Here is a 20,158-nt window from a genome sequence, read left to right as displayed (position 1 = left end):
GAATGATAACATGAAACAAAGGAAGTTAGTCTATAAAAATCAGCTGGATCAGAAATGTATGTCAAAGATGTGGCACATCTTTGAATAAAAGATACAAAACTCATCTGAAAATTAAGAAGGAAAAATATTTATTACAATAGCCAGACATGATTAAACTAATAAATATCTTTAAAAGAAAGATATAATGCAAAAGAAATGGAAAAAAGGAATTTTTCAAAGAAATTTATCTAAGAAGAATAAGGGATAAAGCAGCAGTTGCCAGCATCTGAGATGATTCTGATCCTGCTAAGGAATGAACACACCAAAATATTCCTTAGCCACCCAAATTGCTAAAGAACAAAAGAACGCATGACTTAACACTAACAATAGAGCTAAGATTAAAAATAATTGAAGTATGACCCAAATAAAAAATGCACACACTGCATTTCAATAAGGTAATTAACAGGCAAGGACAAGGTAAGCTAATTGAGACAATGTACTGAAACAGAAATAACTGCAACATAGGCTGTAGTAAAACAGAAGGTGTTTTTAATTCTCGTTAGAGTCATTGCTTCCAGCAATCTCCACAGAAAAGGCTCAAAAGTTAATAAGCCTAAGCCTGAATTATCTTTGCCTTACCATTCTATATTTGAAATCACCTTAAAAAAACCAAAAGTGTCTTAGAAAATTTGTGTTTACATCAGTTGCTGTGGGAGGAGAAAATAAAACACAGTATAGCTGTGGAAATAGTACCTTGGAATGAATTTATCTAGATTAGAATAACACCAGAACAGGAAGGAATAAAATTCTAATTTTTTACTCCTCAGAATAGCTGTACATTCTTTAAGGGACCAATTGACTTAACTGGAAGTCAAATATTATTAGCATTAAAACTAGAAAGAAATATTGCAGGTAACATTCTACCTGGAAGATTTTCTCACTGATTTCTCGTTCAAGTAAAGGGACTTGCTTGTAGTTTCGGAACTCTGCCACCTCCCCATTTCTGAGCTCCAAGAGTCGGAATCTCTTTGATCTATTAAATTCCTCATCAGAAACAAAATTAAATTCTTGCTGCAACTGTTCCAGTCTGAAGAAATCAGGAACAAGTGCCTCTCCACTTGTGGCAATCTAGATTAGTCAAAAAATTATTAATACTTTAATACAACATGACAAATGTCTATAAAATAACTTTAAGTCTTTCTTACATCTTGCAAAGATGTTAATTTTAAGCAAAAGCAATTGAGAGGGTTGAAACTGACACTGACACACTAGGTGTTTTACAGCAGGTTTTTGTTGAGCAAAATATATAAGGTTGTATCTTTAAGAATGCAATAAAATTCTATTTCTTTGCAACATAAACAAAACATTAAAGATTAAGAAAACTATTAACACAGCAGGGGAACCTAGGAAGCTGTACGGTAAAGACAATTAATTAACACAACTTCAGCTATGTAAATATCTTCTTAATTTGATGTTTAGAGAAGTTTCAGCTTCTACAATACACTACATCTCTTTGTGAAGTTGTCATTAATGAGGAACTTCTAATTTAATACTATACAAGTACACTGGCAACATCCATGCACTTCAAGGAAACAACAAAGTCAAAATCCATTTTTTAAAAATTTATAAATAAATCAGTTTGCATATTCCCTTATATTAATTTTTAACCGCTAGAATACTACTGAATGGATCAATAAATCATACTCATTAATAAATCATTAACCCACCACTAAATGGATTAATAAGTTATATTTTTAATGGACAAATTGCTTCTTAACACTGACACAAGTATGTTTATCACAAATTCAAATGCTACTATCTCCCTGGAATGCATACAAGATGGCCTGAGAAGGTACTGGTGACCAGGTGTTTCACAGGTTCATTAGCCCTATAGCTCTGAAAAAGCCACCTACCATGATCAGCTGCATCAAATCAGCATTGTTTGGGTCATTTGGATCAAGTTTTGCTTCCACTGCCCACTTAGCCAGCTTCTTCATGTCAGTTAAGCCCGATGTGCCAATGGACGCAATAGCATCAATATTTTTTAAAGCACTAAAAAACCAGAATTGTCAAAACTTATACATAAAACACATACGACTTATCAATATAAAAAAGTATTTAAAACAACCTTAAAGAAAACAAAACAAAACAAAACAAAAAGTTCCCCACACATGTGAACAGTAGATTCTACTACACAATTCTTAGTTGTAGATATGCAACTGAGGGAATGATGAATTTCAAAGGTAAGGAGGGAGTATGAAGGAACTGATGGAAGGAAACTTTTATGCAAGGTAATAAGGTGATTATTGACACGTTTATGGTACACCTAAACTATTCCATGTTGCTGATTACTAGAAAGTAAGAAAATAAATTGCCTCACAGCGTGAAAGATAACATAAAAGTTCTGATAATCCATGCTGAAAGGAACTTCTCAGATGTACAGTCCTCACTTGCGCTATGTCTTAAATCCTGTCTTTTACCTGTCTCCTGGATGACGCTCTCAAACCTGCATTCTGGCATCGGTCTCTGCCCCTTCCTTGCTGTTTCTGGATAGACCCTGGGGCCCAATTCATCCCCTCACCACGCCTGGGACCGGTGCTGTCACCCTGCTCTGCCTGGCCTGTTCAGCTCCTGCAGGACCGCAAGGTGGCTGCCGAGGGCCCCGCCTGCGCTGGGACACCCTTGCAGCTTCTCCCTTGTGGTGCAGCCCTGCTCGTTCTCCTCCTCAACACCACAAGTCCTTATCCTTTGGATGCTCCTGCTCACTTTCTTGTATCCACAGTAGCAAGGAAGTATGGCAAATAGCCTGGAGGCCATTTGTACGCTGACTTGCTGGCATCGTCTCACAAAAGCCAATCCTGAAGGCCCATTGTTACCAAAACCTTGCCATGTAAACCAAACACAGCAGGACGTGCATGTTATTAGCCAAATACCACCAAAGGTGGATGTTGCCCCTTCTCTTGTTAGTGATGCTAATTTGAGTCTTTGTTGTCTACTTATCTGAATATCTTCAATCGAGCTTCAAGAACTTACCAATCTTTCTCATGCTTGGCTAGAATCAGCCAAATATCCAGCAGCTACTGGAGCAGCAGATACAGCAGTAACATCAAGGTTGTATCTTTAGACACCAGTCTTGAACAAATGCACATTGAATCACAATTGTGCTGAAAAGCTAATGGGCAGCAAAAGCTAAAAATTGTCTCCAGTTTTCACAACAGACAATGGAAATTCACAGAGGGCTGTTCATCTCCAGAGGGCGATTCAAAGAAGACTGTTTTATGTTTTACTGCTAACTTCCTTCTGCATTCCCCATTTTTCCATTCACTATAGCGATTATTCTCCCAAGTTTAAAGTTAGACTTTGGGAATGCATCCTTATGTTTTAATCTCATGCTATTCTAGTCCCATTGAAGTCAGCAGGTTACTCATATCCTGATCACCAAATTACTCAAACGGTTGCAGCTTGGGTCAAAAATAGTAACAAAGTGATTTGAATGCCGAAGTCTATCCTCTAAATAAACAAAAATCTGACAATCTAATCAGCTGGAAGAGTTACTTGCTCAGTGTTAACAGTGTGGGAAAACTCTTAAGGCTTTACAATGAAGTTACCTCAGGTCATTACAGAAGCAGAGTTCATGTATCATCTTGACTTTACTGGAATTACATAAAAGCAACGAAATGGACAAATTACCCACAATGTCCAATTTGCAACTACAGGGCAACTTGTATCGTTTTGAATGGAATAACGTACTCATTTCTGCAGGTCAACAGGCTTCTGATTGAGCAAAGTCATGAAAGAGTATTATCTTGGAATGACCCAACAGATGCAAATTTTTCACTGATTAATACATTAACAGTGTCAAGCCCTCATACTAACTTCTACTGCCTTCATATAGTAATTTTTATCATTAATTACAGAAAAGAAATTTAAAGCATATGTCCCAATAGCCTCCCCAAATGCCCTTCAGATAAGAAAGAGCTGGAGCTTCTGATCACAAGCAAAATGATTACAGGAAAGTTCCTTGCCAATATATACATATTTAATTAGAAAAATCATAAAAGTGAATTAATCACCTTAATACTGTCTATAAATAAATATTAAAAGATAAAATTTCTAAATAGAAACTATTTAACAAAAATGTGTACTCTAAGATATCTGCAGGGGGTTATAGCAGAAAGTAAAATATCTAAAATGAAGGAAAATATAACAAAAATTCTTGATTATGAAAGGTTTGTGTTTTTTTTTTTTTTTTTTTTAAATACTAGTATAATCAGTTTCCCACAAATCACTGAAAATCCATATTGTATTACCTCGCAATGCCCGTGTTTTGCTGAGATACTGGAGGAATTAAGGGGTCTCCTTTTTCTCCCACTGCCCAAGAGACACTATTGGATACTTTCCCAGAGGTCATTAAAGTCATTTTGTTGCTATCATCAGCTTCGAATGAAAAGGACACACCTATCAAGGGGGAAAAAACCCAAAATAGTATATTTATGAATTCAAACACAATGTCGATGCATCTTTAAAAATACTTCCTGAGAATAGGTAGTCAAATAACCTGTGCCTTTATATAAACAGGGTAATGTGAAACAACTTGATTCTGCTGCACGCTGTGGGGAAGGACTCTGCTCCACAGAACGAGCAAAAGATTCCATTCCACCTACAGACGAACTTTCCGTTTGGGTTGGAAGGAAAGGCTATGCCTTGAAAGTTGTACCAAAGGCTTTTTTTTCCTTCACTGATGCACACTATTTAATATTTCTGTTGATTTTCAGATTCAGCTTACTGTTATAAAGGAAACAAATTCAGAGTCAAAAGAATTATACAGAACTGAAAAGTCAGTCCTAAAGCTTTATGATATACAATGGTATATACACTCATCATGGTCAATGACACAGTTCTTGTAATGATTTTTTACCACATTTATTTCCTCCACACCTTTTTACCTATTCTAGTCTAGCTTGACCTGTATTTCATATGTGGCAAATTTATGCAAGTCAGTCATCTCATAATGATGTTCAAACTTATGACATGAACATGAAAGTTCCATATGCTACTATGTATTATTCTTGTTTCCCGTTTTCCTACCTCTCCCTTGATTTATCTTTCTAAACTCTCAGGGATAAAATGTGTTGCAGGATGTCAACAAATCAAATAGGAAGAGAAAAAATTAATCTGCACGTACATTTACGTAGCCAGTTCTTCAGTGGTTTAGAACATCAAAATCACTGGAGCTATATTGATTAATACCATCTGCTTGCTCTGCAAGCCAGAGGCCTGATTACTTAAATACTAAAAAATACCCCAAACACCTTCTAAAGCTAGTAGAGTTCCACCAAGACTACAAGCCAAATAATAAATGCAAACATTTTTACTATATGAGGCTTAAAACTAATACAAGATCAGAATTCCACAGCAACTTCAATAATAAGAATCATGACTTCTACTCTGAAACTTATGCCAGCCTGTTACTGCTACATGCTTTCAGAAATAGGAGAAACATTGAACTGAGAAAGACTGAGAGTCCTTACCACTCCCAACTCCTTCATGGTCCAGCACCACACGCTGACTGCTGCTGAACTCTATTTCTTCCATAGGAGCACTGCCTGTCAGAACTGTAGTGTCAGGGACAGGTAGGAACACTTCAGCCAACAAGGTGGTACTGCTCATACCTGTTGTTTCGTATATCTAGAAAAAAACATGGTGACAGACATAGTAAAAAATTTACACGTGTATTCATGAGAAGTTGCAAACATATTGTAGGGTTTTTGGGCAAAAGGTTTTACTATAGCTCAAGCATGAAATAATTCATTTAAGGCAATCTACTTTCTAAAATTTCCAATTAGTAGATAGTTCAGCTACCACAAGCTACCTTGGTTTGGATTCTTCTTAAAAGTATATCCTCCTCAACTTTATAATGCATCTGAGCAGAATACGACAAACTCTGGGTTTTAATGAGCATCACTGAACAATATTCAATGGCTTGTGACAGTCACTGACATCAAGTGAAGATGCCAGAGGGATTCTGGTTCACTAATTCTGTTCCCACAAAATGCAGGCTAAGGCACACAGTCCCTGTTCTGCCAGTGCTACAGGCTGCTTCCCTCTTTCCTGGCCAGTCGTAGGCTCAGAGTAATGCGAGTTATTTCTCCAGTCAGATATTTTTAATCCAAGAAGATGGTCTTCCTTCTCCCTTTCAATTTGTGCATTACATAAACAGAGTAGGTGAGGCATATACACTCTCCCTTGAACCACCACTGCTAAGTTACCTCACAGCAAAAGCCATCTATCAGGAGAAGCAGGATCCTGACCATGTTCCTCCTAAAAACATATTGTATTGGCTCTGAAAATTATTCACACAACTAATCCATTAATTCATACTTGGAATGGAGGTAGTGTAGTTATGTCAAAGAGGCACTATCGATCAAGTCAAGTGCATTTATGGACATTACTAGCAATAATTTTTCTTATCCTTCTCCAGCAAACATTACAATGATTTTACTGTGTGGACAATAATGTTTTAAAAGAAACATTTTGCAAAGTTTATCTGCAACATAATTCACTTTTTCTAAAATTAAGAGGCTGCTCCACTAACATATTTAATCACATCCCAATTATTTAATTTCTACCATGCAGCCCACAGGCATGTCATATATAACACATATCTATATAAACATATGAATATATATACAACACAAGCATCAAAAATGTAGCAGCAAAGTTTGTGACTGGAGAAGCAAGGAAGGGGTATAAGACTGATGATTCACAAAGGGTCTTTCAGAAGTTTTTCAGTCTTTACAGTGCTACCATAGAGCAAAATACAAGCATTACAGGAGTAATTGTTGCATATTATCTCTTTAAAAATTACTATGAAAAATCATAATCTACCTGCAGTTTCAAACTCTCTGGCCAATTGAGTATTTGTAAATTGAAAACCTGCCCAAAGTGAACTCTGAAATCTGAACTTATTGGGTGGGTAACAGTCCTTGATACTTCTTTGGAGTTGAAAAGAACTTTTATAAATGCTGAGCGTTTCTTCACATCTTCTCGTCGCAGAACTTCTGCCCTGTAAATACGTCAAACAAGCTGTCATATCATTTCTAACATTTTTATTCTTTGGTTATTATTAATGAGAATCTGATTCCTTGAACAGAAGTTGCCTAAATAAAAATATCATTCTTCTAAAAATGTCACCACACAGGAATGACTTTAAAACAACTGTTCGATAATATTTTTATCTTCTCATGAATGTAAAAGTATTTAAAAATGAAGAGGTCACATTTTAGATCCACTAAAGCTGCCTTCATATAAGAGGAGTTTTTTAGGGAAAAAAATTTCCCTCCTACTCCCTTCCTCTAAACCACAACAAATGATATAAAATTGAGTTTAGATTTTGAAGCTTTTAGTCACTGGGAGCTGAACAGCCAAGTAATATTCCTTGATGAGGCTATTTACTGAATATGAAACAAAGCAGTTTTTAAGTGACTAAAATCTGCTAGATGTTTGTTAAATTGTGTGTGTGTGTACATATTGAAAGGAACACAAACAAGTAAATGTGTTTATTTTATCCACAGTGAAATCTCTGGTTTACTACACAATTTCTTTATTTTCCCTTTGTTGAATATACTTCTGATCTGGTGCAAAAGACCAACCAGTGAGAGTGGTACTGCTGGAAGTGATCTAGAGTCTACACTGAAAGCAACTTCTTTATATATACACCACTGTTCTATGCAGATGCTCAAGGATCATCAGAAAGTTCAAAGGGAATGTGTAGACACGCATTCTCCAAGCCCGGTATATAAAAGGTTCCATGTGACTTGAAAATGAAATAAGTTATATCAGTTTTAGAAGTAGAAGCTTTATCACTAGGCTAAAGAGAATGGTGAGCACATGGTTCTGAAGTTGTACAAACAATCAATTAACAAGTAACAGCAGAAAATAATGAACAAAGTAATTTGCAGGCCAATACATATCTTACCTAGGACACATCTCAGTTGGAGTTATGCTTCCTGACAGGATCAGTTCGGGAATTAGCACGGGCTCTCCAGGTTTCCTTCTGCAGCTGTCAGCTTTTTCTCTAACCTGCTGCTCTATTTCCAGGTTACTGGCCATTTTAGGTGGGATGGGTTTTACACGTTCCTCACTAAGATCACAATCTTCTAATGATTCTTCCTCTTCATGAATGTCTTTTTTCTTTTTCTTCTTGGACTTCTGCATATAAAAATAATAATGTTCTTCCTGAACTTGTTTCAATCAGTATTCTCTCGATCTCTTGATTCACAAGTGATAAACTATACAGTCATTTCTCATATGTGTTTAAAAATCACCACATATAAAAATGAGATTTCTCTCAGTTTATAGTACTACTTCAGATTCAGAATTCAGCAGTGCATTCCACTCAGATGCTTCAAAAATATGTGCTTCAAACAAAACATTTATTTAACCTTCCCAACCAACTCACAAAAAAAACATGCTTCTGGAACATTCTGGCTAGCAGCTGACTTCTCATTTAGCCTGAGTGACCATGTGCATTCTGTTAAGATTGAAGGAAGGTTACTCAAATAGTAGACACAGTTCTTGGAGACGTATTGTCTGCAGACACATTGAATGCACGTGTGCCACAAACTCTGGAGCGCAAGCTTAGCAGTATCTTCAGCATGAGCAGAACAATCTCACCCCTTCCTCTATGCCAAACAGAAGAACAAATAAACAGACCACCACGTGCCTTTCAGCATCTCCTGAACTGCAGAATTCTAGTGTTCACATGCATGTTCAGCTTTAAGCAACTGCAAGCAAGTTCCTTCTTCCAGACTTAGGGATTACTTGGAAGTACAGCTTGCCTGAAGCACCAGACCCTTCATTAATTTAAGACTCCCATAAGCAAAAGAGGAGGAGGTAAGGAAAGCAAAAAGTTTCTCCTCACTAACTGACGTATTTAGCCAAACAACTTGTTCACATATTTTTGTTAATAAGTATTCTTTTTTTCTTGGCCTAATTTTATGTTACCCATTGTATTTCCTCTTAAATATATCCAGTCTCTTCTACCTCTAGTGTCTTCCTTAGATTCATGTGATCTGTGCTAGTAAGACAAACAGCAGCAACTAACCAACAAAGCATGTGGAGTAAAATAAAACAAAGTATTTCTGAGCATAAAAGGAAGGTTTGTGTAATATATTTCACTCTAAAGGGAGAGAAACATAATCATCTCCCTCTCAAGACAGTTTGTGACTAACGCAATAAAAATACGCTGAGAGCAGCTTTGGCTGGAACCACCCACGATGGTATTTGTGAAGGCATCACTGGCTAGAGGTAGATGAACAACTCCCTTTAGAATCAATGCTCAAGATTATCTGCCTTCATTTTAGGCTTTACATTTATTCATCTTATCCTACAAGCCAACTAACATGATACTAATAGGTTAGTGCCCACTACTGTTCTGATAACAGGGATTTCCAATACTGGCAGAGCAGCTTCCCCTCAAACATCTCACGTGCCTTGCAACAGATGCTGCTATGTGAAAAAACTTTCCATAAAAGTATCAGCAGATGCACCATATTCTCAAAAACTGTATTTGAAGCATTTCCTTAAGCTGCACTTTGCTTTGGTATCCAAAGTTCAAACTGGGCAGTAATTATATTCAAGTCTAATCACCCCTACGGTGGGGTATCCAGTACATTGCCACACACCCCTATGAAAGCAAGTCTGATTTTACTGGCACTGCCACAGGCTGTTTGAAAGATCCTCCTGTTGCAGTGTTTGTTCTAGGTCCTGTATCTGTCAATATCCCCTTGAAGCATGACTGAGACCTTAACTAGAGTACAGTACTAGCAATAAATATTTTCTGCAGGAAAAGGCTAGAATATTAATTACATTTTTCAGTTTTGGGACATTCCTGGACATAAATTTACATGAGATGACATCAAGTACTTGTTCATTAGAAACACCCCATAATTATTTTCTTCACAGCTTACACACACAAAATTAATAGATGTTTTTTATGTGCAAGGACACAAACTTAACAGGAATGCTGCAAAACTATCAAATGTAAAGAAGAAAGAACTGCTGAAAATCAATAGCAGTAAGACAATGCTTCAGAGAAAGCTAGCACAATTTAATTTTTAAATTAACAATTAACTTACTAATGAATTCTAAGCAGACAGAATGTATCTAAATACATGATAAAATTTATACATAACTATCCTCAATTTTTTCTGTACTAGAAGGAAAAATTCAGTAATTTTTTTTTTGCTGAAACCGAATAATTTAACAAACCTGTGCCTTCTTCCAGGATTTCCACTCTCGCAGCTCAGTTTTATACTCCTCCATTTTCTTTTCATATTCTTCCATGTGTTCTTCTAGTAATTCATTTATCTCAGCCTGAATTTCTTCTTCATATGCTTTTTCATCTAACCTCTGATCAACCTCTTCCCTTCAAAACAACAGTTATCAACATGTTGCATAAATTAACATAAGGGCTACAATTAAGTCTATAACATATAACATAAGTCTACTTCTCCATGAATTTCATTGTATTAAGCGTGTTCTTTTTAAAAATGCTGGTGTAGATAGTCTAAGAGTTGATAGCAGATACCATCCGGAATGAATATAATCACTATTTCTTTACTCATTAGCCTTTAGAAATTAATTTCTCTTACAGTAATTACTTATGTTAACTTTCCTTCCTCCTCAAACTCAAAAAGAACAGTGGCAGGTTCAACTAGTTCCAGACACTACTCGAATCCTTACTTTTGCACCCTTCATATAAGAATAAGTTCTCAAATTGACTAATCGTATTAAAACTCCACTGCTGGTAAATGATGTACGAAAAGCATTATCAAAACATACTTCCTCAAATAAAGCTTCATGGGCGTGTTAGTAAACTTCTGAAAGTCACGGAGGGATTTCATTTGTTTCCAAACTTTTATAATGGTATTAAGCAACATTCTGTCTTTTTCTTGTTCAGCATCACGGAGTCTTCTGGTTTGCCTAGAAATATATATGCATATACACAAAATCAATCAGAATTGTCTAACTCAGTGGAATAAGAGTGAAAATGTGCGATACCAAAAGCCAAGTGATGTGGGTTTCACTTTGATTGATGGCTGCAGTGGTTTAAATCCAAGGAGCATAAAACCCAGACTTGATGATGGTAGGATTTGATCTCCTTCTGTACTCTAGTCTGTTGCAGTTTGGACAATCTGACTCCAATTACGGTTCACTCTCCAGAGATCTCAAAGTTTTCCAAAAAGCTTATTACAGCTGTACATCATTAAACACATTTTGAAGTCAATTCATGTAAACAACAACCCAGGAAACCAACACTGCTGCTATGAAGTAATGCTTATTACAATTGCACATTACGTGTTATGTTTTAAACTTAACACGCTTCTAGCTCCAGTAAAAAGGATTTGCAGAGATGAAGTAATACAATAATGTACAAAGTAATTCAAGTTCTTTGACAACCCTACAAGATTCTTAACACAAAATTAACAGGGCTTTTTTTTTCCCCCTCAGAACTGGTATTTCACATTTCCACTCTCTGAAGTTTGTAAAAGAGCAATTCATCAGCACTTTTAATGACCAGCACACACTTCCGACATAAATGTCTATGCAGCTCAAGCACAGACTGTTTCCAGTATTACCTTGGTAGCTAAATGTGTCTAGTAAAAATAATGTGATTTAAAAAAAATAACAGAAGATGTAAACCATTACTACTTGTAATATTCAGAGATTATGGAAGACAGGGAGGCCGAGCTAGAGTTGAGAGAAAAAAATATATCACATTATTTAAAAGCATAAGCAAATTTAGTAAAAAAAAAAAAAAACAAAAAAACAAAAAACACAAAAATGAAATACAGACTTTCCAGAAAGTAACATGAGTAATTTCTCCATGAGTTAGCAGTTTGAATATTACTTTTCCATGCAGCTTAAAAACCTCTTCTTCTTTGTCTACAAGATGAAGCTAGAAGATGAAGCTTAAAGAGGCACGTACGGGTCAGTAATGACACTTTATCTAATGCATTTGATTTGGAAGCAGGACCTTTCAGTTGAGAATCACCTCTGTTAAAATAACACCAGCCAGAAGAGCCTGAAACTTGCAATCCACAGTGTGCATCCATTTCCTCCTCAGCAAACAAGGACAGTACGGCTGAAATCGCTGATTTGCAAAAGTTTCCTGCATTCAGATGACATTTCTTCCCAAACGGATGGAAAACTACAGCTCTGATCTTCAGACAGAGTACACATCAGTTATGTTATTGGGAGGGTGCAGGAAACAATTAGATTATTTTCCATGCTACAGTCTCTTCACATCTGTAATCTCTCATGAGTGTACTACATTGACCATCAAGGAAATGAAATGTTGGAAGACAGACAAGGCAGGTCAGATGTTTTTACCAACATATGTGGTCCGAGTTAGTATTAAACACCATGACAGTAAAATTTCCTGAACCCATCTGAGCCCCACACATGTAACAGCTTCCAACAACAGATGTGTGGCCACAAAGTATTACAGATACAAAAAGCCCTGGAATAAGCCCAGCCAAGCTCATCTCACATTACTTATGCAACACTGATCTCACTGATTTCAGCTGAGTTTCTCCTGATTCATAATGGCGTGACACTAAACTAAAACACTTAAGATACCCAGAAGGAATACTCTGTCTAATTAGAATTAATCATCGAGTAAGCCTCAGAGTTAGTGCCAAAATCCAGAATCTCCTGCCCACAGTGAACCCTCTCATGACCATTCTCATACTTTGCCTGGTGAGAGCTCCTGTCTCCAAGGTACTGTACAGTAACTGCACACCTCCTGCTCCTAGTCTGTTACCAGATGTGTGAAGAAAATATTATTAAAAGCTACTCCTTTTTCAATGGAAGGCTTTGTCTTCCAGTATAAAATATTACAGACTCCTGCATGTTGTGCAAAGATATCAATGTATGATAAGATAGCATACATGAAGGATGAAAATCTGAAGAAGCAATTCCCAAACTAAGAGTAATGAGTGGCTGTTTAAGTGTAAGCAGATGTAGATTTCAAGGCTGAACATAGAACTGTTATTAAAGTTTTTTTAATATTGTATTATCCTGTGACAACTACATTCAGTCTAAACTTCTGTTTATTTGAATGGATATATTATTGCCTGCTTTCAGACTGTGAATACCTTTCAGACTTTTATTACCTACTAGTTAAAAGGTTGATTCTATTAGTTAAAAGGCTATTTAGTATGTATCTCCAAAAAAACTTCATTTTTATCATACTGCTTACACTTAGAGCTCACCAGTGTCCATCTGCCAAAAATAATACTAACTTTCACTATCAAGCCAAAAACTGTAATATACTTTTACTACCCAGTTACTGTCCAAGAACAATAACTGCAATATTGTAAACCAAAATTCTACCATTTTACGTATATTAACCCATTGGCAAAACCGTGGCCAGAATACCTAATAATGGGAAGTGAATTAAGAACAGTTGTCTAATGAGGAAGAAGATGGAAAAAAAAAAATTGGTTTTGTCTGTTAAAAAAGTTACATGACTTTCAATGTTGTGAGAGCTTCATGCATCCAGCTGATGTCTACTGAAACCTTCTTTTAATTAAATTTGCATTGTGCAAAACACACCAGTAAATAATTTCTAAATAATTAATAACAGGCAATCAAATCAGACCACATTTGAACCAGAGTTTCTGCCTAACCTGTATTTTCTTCATAATTTTTGACTCAACTTGTCAGTAAGAACTCTTAAGCCCTCAAAATTCCTCTGGAGCTACTTACAGAGAATTTAAAAGCCTGATATGAATCATATTCTGTACCAGTATGAAAAGGAAAAAAGGAATACCATTTAAAAAAAGCAATTATTTAATGAATTCATACCTACCTGATCTCAATTTTGTATTCAGGTATGCTCTGTTGTGCCACAGGACTAGAAACACCAGCATCACCACTGTCTATACGACATTGCACAGCATTCCTCAAAGCATGCAGCTTAAACAAACAAACAAACAATTAACAGATGGTTTGACATTTATGAGGCATACAGTGTAATGCACCTTGACATAAAAGAGCTAGTCACTACAGAACAGAGAACTCTGAATTGTGTTCATTCTGTACTGAGGATTTGCCATATCTGTGAGGTGCTGATTCTTCAAGATTTAATTCTAATTAGGATCCCTGGGGATTTCAGATTTACTGACTTTGAAGGGACTAGACTGATCTAGGGATTATTCTGAAAGCTCAGCAATCAAAGAGTGGGGGGAAAGTGAGTCTGCCAAAACGACATTTTCTATAAAAGTTTTTTTTTGGGCCTAAGAAGGACCACTAAAAGTAACCCCATAAAATCAATAAACAACAAAAATGAGTGGCTTGTGAATTTGATAAGTGCCTTCTAGAAGCCGGGTACCTTGCAACAAAGCATTTAAGCACAACATATTGCATGTAACAACTGGAAGAGAACTTCTAAGGATGAGACAGAACTGGGAACAATGCTACAGTACGAATGCACTTTCGGAGCCACACTGTCACTCCTTTAACTAAGATGTGAAGACAGGCATCAAATAATTACATAGAAGGCAGAAACCTAGTTTAGAATAAAGCAAAAATACACATGACTATGAACATAAGAGAAGGTAAATGACTGGCCAGAAGAAGAGAGAAAAATAAGAAACAACAGTAAGACAGGAACTAAAGTTTTAGTTACGTTGCTGTAGAATAAGGATATTATTCTTAAGGATAATATTGAAGGTGAAATCAGAACAGCTAATGGCACTACAAGAGACGAAAGGAGCTACATCCAAAAGTAGAAGCAATGAAATTACAAATTATGGAACAAAATTTTTTTAAACAAATCTATCAAACTGGAGAGACAATGTAACACGGGTGCAGGAAGCATACAGTTGAAAACATATATGCACAACCACAAAATGAAACTCACTGGTATTAAAAAAAATGTTGAAAGAGAGAATAACTGAACAGATGGAAAGCTGTGAGTATCATCTGCGGCATGGGGAGCATGTTTTAAAAAAGGAGATGGAAAGTGCAGTTTCTTTAACCTACCAAAATGAGAACTGAAAGGTGATGTATTTCAAGATACGAACAACAAGCATCAGAATTGGATATGGAGAAGTCCACTTGGACATAGCAGGGAGGGAGGGGAAAAGTTGTTGAGGAAGAGTTGTTTAGGCATAAGAACAATTTGGCTGCAACAATCTGACCATTGAATAACGACTGTTAAGAGGAGACAGGTTTTAAAACTGCCTATCAGTAGCAGAATGGTGATTAAAATCCCTGTTAAAATCTGTTCATGAAAATATACATTATGCAGTTGTCTACAATACCAGCAAAATATTGTGGAAACACTCAGGAAATCCCTTCCACACACAGGTTGCTGTAACGCAGGTATGGAGAACCCAAATGTCCTGTTCCGCTGTTTCATGAAAAACTAAACCAAATCCTTAAAAAGTAATGGCAGACTAAAGTATATACCAAAGAATTATTTTGAGACATTGTATTAATTATTTGCCCAGCATTAGAACTATAATCTATTGTTTTATGCCAAAAACTTGGAAGTATCTGTACAGCACCTATCAACCGTCACTACAGTAATATAAAAATGACTTTGCATACAATTATTATTTTTCCCTTATTGTAGAGAATCATCACCTTTAATTTATGGAAATCTGAATTTATATCCATGCACTTAATAATCAAATTGATTTTTAACAGACCAGCCCTACTACATACAGCTAGTCATATCACAATATTTACCTCACATTTCTAAAGAATTCTTGTCCTTTCAGATTTCAAAAGACTTTTAAAATGGCTTTAAAATCATTATTTTGCACTCTGACACTAAAATTGTACTAACAAATTCAGCTTTTACCTTAAACTGTCACATCATTATCTCAATAAGCTGTGGTGACACAATGGAAATACCTTGTCTGTGAGCAGTTTGGTAAGATTCTTCTGTTTTCTTGCTAAATGCTGATCATATAACTGAGCCAATTTAGCTGCTAACACATGCTCACGGCTAAAACAGGGATGATGGGTGAATATCAGTCCAGAAATATCAATATCCAATTGACACGGTCCCTGAAAATCTCCAGGTCCAACAAGATACTGATTGGCAGCAGTCATTTTTATTGCCTGAAAGAAAAAAAGAATACAATGGATTTACAAGCCCTGACAAAACTATCTCGCAAAGAGGAAATGACCCATTTAGATTTAGCACTGCCTACATCTAACTACCGAGTCTTAAACTATAAAGACTTCTGTGGTAACCACTTTGCTTTGACAAGTGGGTGGCATGAAACCACAGCGAGTATTTTACACAACAGAATTCTGATAGCCTATATGAGACTGAAATAGGAAGCCATCTGCCTGTACTGCAGGTTTTGCTGAGCAAAGAAGACGACGACGCTTAATTAGAAAAAGTCTGCTAGTTCTCTTTTTACCAGTTTGTTTAGAATCGCTTTATTTCCTCTTAGAACTGAGCTCTAAGACAAACAGGCCATCTCTCAGCAGCTTTCCTTCTAGACTATTTGGACTGTGCAGAAGAGAAAATGTGTTCTTTGCTTCCCCATCTACTAAGACCTAAGCTGCAAACTCTTTTCCTGTATGCAGAAACACCCTGCACAGATCTGTGATACTGGATGTGTCCTGAAAATTGTGTACTTGTAACCAGCACCAATTAAAGGACAGAATTCAAATCTGGCTGAACAGCATCAGAAAGAAACACTTGTGTGTCTCAAAAGAGCAATTTATTCTAAAGCCTAAAAAGTCACATTTTTCCAAGGGGCAATAAAGTGCTAGCAAGCGCAACAATTTAAGTTTGCTTAAAACTTGATGCGTAGTTTTAACAATCTCATATTGATTTGTACTGACTGCACACTGCAACTGCTGTTTGCCAGGGTAGGTATGCTGTGGTTGAGAGAAAAACAAGCAAACAAAACAGAACTAAAAGTCTGGACTGATGCAACATAACTCAAAATCAGTTGCTTTCTACATGAGCAAACTGCATGTAAAGACTTAATTTGGAGGAGTTTCATCACTGTAACATAACCATCAAGCACATGCCCTTCAATTATTCACCTCTAAATTGATCACCAAGTCTGCCCACCAGCTTCTATCACAAGGACCTCTACAAATACACTAACATAGGACCTAACCTCCTTTGGCATGAGAATATCCAAGGGTGCCTCACAGAGACTTTAGTGAGTCACAGACTTGAAGCAGTTTGTCATAGACCGTCGCTTTTCTATTTCAACCAGCAGTACCAGCTACACTCTTCATCCTTTTGTATGCATTATTTTTACAGAAAAATACAGGTGGAATATACTTGAAAAAGTAGAGCACATTTAAAGACCAGTTGTGGAGCTGCAAAAAGCAGTCAGTAATCACGGTTCTTAGCACGAAACCCTTCAGCTCACCAGGGTTTCTAGTGCCAAAGAACTGGGATATTGGGTCTCAGGAACCACATACATGAAATATGCCTACCTTTCTATACACTGTTTCAAGTTCTGGTGCAATGCCTTCTTCTGATGAGAATATTGGAGGCCTAGTAGAAGACTGTTTGATTGGATTAGGCAATGCTAAGATTTTGCCATCATCACCAAACCACTCTTTCCCCTACAAATAAAAACATAAATTTATCTTGTTTCTTACTTTATGCAGAAAAAACCTGTAAAATTATAATTCTTATGAAAAGCAATTATGGAAGAAAAGGTGACTATGAATTGTTTGAGATTGAATTAATCAAAACTTTTCTAAGACATCAGAATGAAATCTTCAAATATACTGTAGGTATGTTTTGAAATCAAAAGACCAAGACCTTGCTTAAACTTCAAATATACTTAATTTTTTCCTTCAATATTCAGTGTTACAGATTTGAAAGAAAAAAAAACCAAAACACCACATCATATTTGAATGCCGTGTGTTCTTAAATCACTAAAATGGAAAAAATTGTAATGTTTTACACAAGACTGCAACTCACATCTTTAAATTGGGTTATAAAAATCATAAAGCAAAGAATCAGAGCCAAGTGGCAGCTCAGAGAGATCACTTATCAAAGCATTTCTCAACTCTCCTAGTCCACAATCTGAACTAATTAAACAGCATCTATGAAAGCAGATGACCCAAGTATCTTATACACCAATTTCTATCTATGGCTTCACATGTTAAATGTTGTCTTAATTCCTAATTCATCCCTCTGCTCTCACAACCTGGATTCCAGAATAGTTTAAACCAGAACAGCTAATGAAAGATGCTGGTCTGCCCTCTTATTCCCATACTTGGTTTCAGCTGACCCTAGAACCAAACATTAATGTGGTAACATGGTGAAGCAGAACAGAAAACTAAATGGACTGATGCCGGCCAGTCAAAAACTTCAGATCCAAATATTCCCAATCTGATTCACAAAAGTACCTCTGCTAGCCCATGGAGAATCCATAGCACCATAATAAAATATAAAGGGCAACTGCTGTATAATAGCTAAAATCTATACTGAACAATACACATCTTAGGAGGACAGGAGGATAAGACAGCAGGATAAAAATATATCATGGGTGTTTCCACAAGGTATTCTTAAAAATCTAAAAGGATTCTAAAACATCCATACCAACATTTAATTACTCTTACAGCCTGATCTGTAAATTTCTACAAATCTGTAACTTTGTATTATCTTCAGTGGACACAGAAAACAGCCATTTCACATTGCTTCCATTTGTTACGATCTTCTAATAAATAACAACAGTACCCAGCTCTTGCATACATCTTTATACATACCACTAGCTCCCACAGCATTTTCTAAAAAAAGTAGAGTATAATTACCCCTATTGTAGTGGCAACTAAACTCTGGCACAGCCAAGGGAGGTCATTTGTTCCCCAGCAGACTATGAACACAGCCAGGAAAAGACACCAGTTTTCAAAGACCTAGTCTGGTGCTCTGACTATTAAGATAGACTAAAACACACTCCTACAAAAATCCATATTTCCTGACACCTGATACTGATAAACATTTTAAAGATGAAAGCTTCATATTACCATGACTATCTATCTATTCAACTATAACAAAATAAAACACTGATAAAGGATTTTAAAAAGTCAGAAGGCAGTGGTGACTCACTTTCTCCTGTCTGAGTATTCTGTTTTCCAAAATATTCTGATTAGACTGCGATATGAAGGGCCTTTCTCCTGTGTAAATACCCTCATCCTCAAGGTATCTAGGCTGCACGTTTTCAGGCATCTTCTCAGAAGTGGGCACTAATGAGAAATTAAATAGAAAACCATGTAAAATATCTTATAACTGTAGTTCTAGTTTATTAATTCTCTAAGAGCCTGTGCCATTCTTAAAACGAATGGCACTATGTATTAAGCATGCTGTCAGAAAGATTTTCATAATTAAGAAAAAACGAAATAAACTCATAATGAAAACAGGTCCTTTTCTTAAATGGGGTCACATCCACAGTCCAAATCTATCTAAGTCTTCTTAATAGATAACTAAACATTTCCTCACAAAAAAATACTTCAAGTAACTTAGTGGAGTTTAGTTTTAATGGTTACCTGTGTAACAGTGTAAAAACCCTTTAGCGGCAACATCTGACTGGAGAAACGTTTCTAAGCCTTTCCCATGTAAAGTGACACTTTAACCAAGATTAATCAGAGCTACTATTACTAGTTCACTTAAGCTACTTCTGTACAAAATACAGAAGATGCCTAAAAAGTCATGTTAGCCCAATAACAGGAGGCAGAATTCTGTAAAGCAGGATTATTTCACTAGTGTGTATGGGCTCAGTGTTTTTCAAGCAGCAACCTCAAATCAGAAAGAGATTATACTGAAGGTTACAATAAAAGTTATCCCCTAAATCAGAACACAGTGGACCACACCGGAAGCAGTGAGAACTAAGCCACAAGACACAAAAAAAGTCAGAGGCAACCACTGTCAAATATTTTGACATTGCACTGCAAACTATGCTGATACCATTCTGGTACAGACCACCCAGAGACTCATTTCTGTTTCTTCTACTTCAAATATTAAATAACAAGTGATATTATAAAGCAATTTTTTAGGACTTTGCAGTTCTACAGGAATAAGGCAAAAAGGTCACAGACATGATCAATGTTGACTATTTCCAATTCACAAAATCAGATTTTTCAGAAAAGGGCCCCTTGAATCACAAAAATT

The 20,158-nt window shown here is 36.3% G+C and overlaps 1 protein-coding gene across 3 annotated transcripts in view; it reads right to left on the bottom strand.

The window, feature by feature from the left end:
* CC2D2A (coiled-coil and C2 domain containing 2A) overlaps positions 1-20,158 on the bottom strand; it is a 57,934-nt gene that overhangs the window by 24,993 nt on the left and 12,783 nt on the right. For all 3 annotated transcript variants that reach the window (XM_071808584.1, XM_071808587.1, XM_071808585.1), the window contains 12 exons: positions 19,100-19,236; positions 17,473-17,604; positions 15,913-16,122; positions 13,859-13,965; positions 10,825-10,965; positions 10,252-10,408; positions 7,958-8,190; positions 6,868-7,045; positions 5,511-5,667; positions 4,290-4,437; positions 1,893-2,031; positions 904-1,107 (listed from right to left, as the gene is read on the bottom strand). In XM_071808584.1, coding sequence (XP_071664685.1) covers positions 904-1,107; positions 1,893-2,031; positions 4,290-4,437; positions 5,511-5,667; positions 6,868-7,045; positions 7,958-8,190; positions 10,252-10,408; positions 10,825-10,965; positions 13,859-13,965; positions 15,913-16,122; positions 17,473-17,604; positions 19,100-19,236 — 1,943 coding nt within the window. The remainder of the gene's footprint in view (positions 1-903; positions 1,108-1,892; positions 2,032-4,289; positions 4,438-5,510; positions 5,668-6,867; positions 7,046-7,957; positions 8,191-10,251; positions 10,409-10,824; positions 10,966-13,858; positions 13,966-15,912; positions 16,123-17,472; positions 17,605-19,099; positions 19,237-20,158) is intronic.

This window comes from Patagioenas fasciata, chromosome 4 (genome assembly GCF_037038585.1).
Source record: "Patagioenas fasciata isolate bPatFas1 chromosome 4, bPatFas1.hap1, whole genome shotgun sequence".
NCBI lineage: Eukaryota > Metazoa > Chordata > Aves > Columbiformes > Columbidae > Patagioenas > Patagioenas fasciata.
This window is presented reverse-complemented; position numbering and strand designations above follow the sequence as displayed.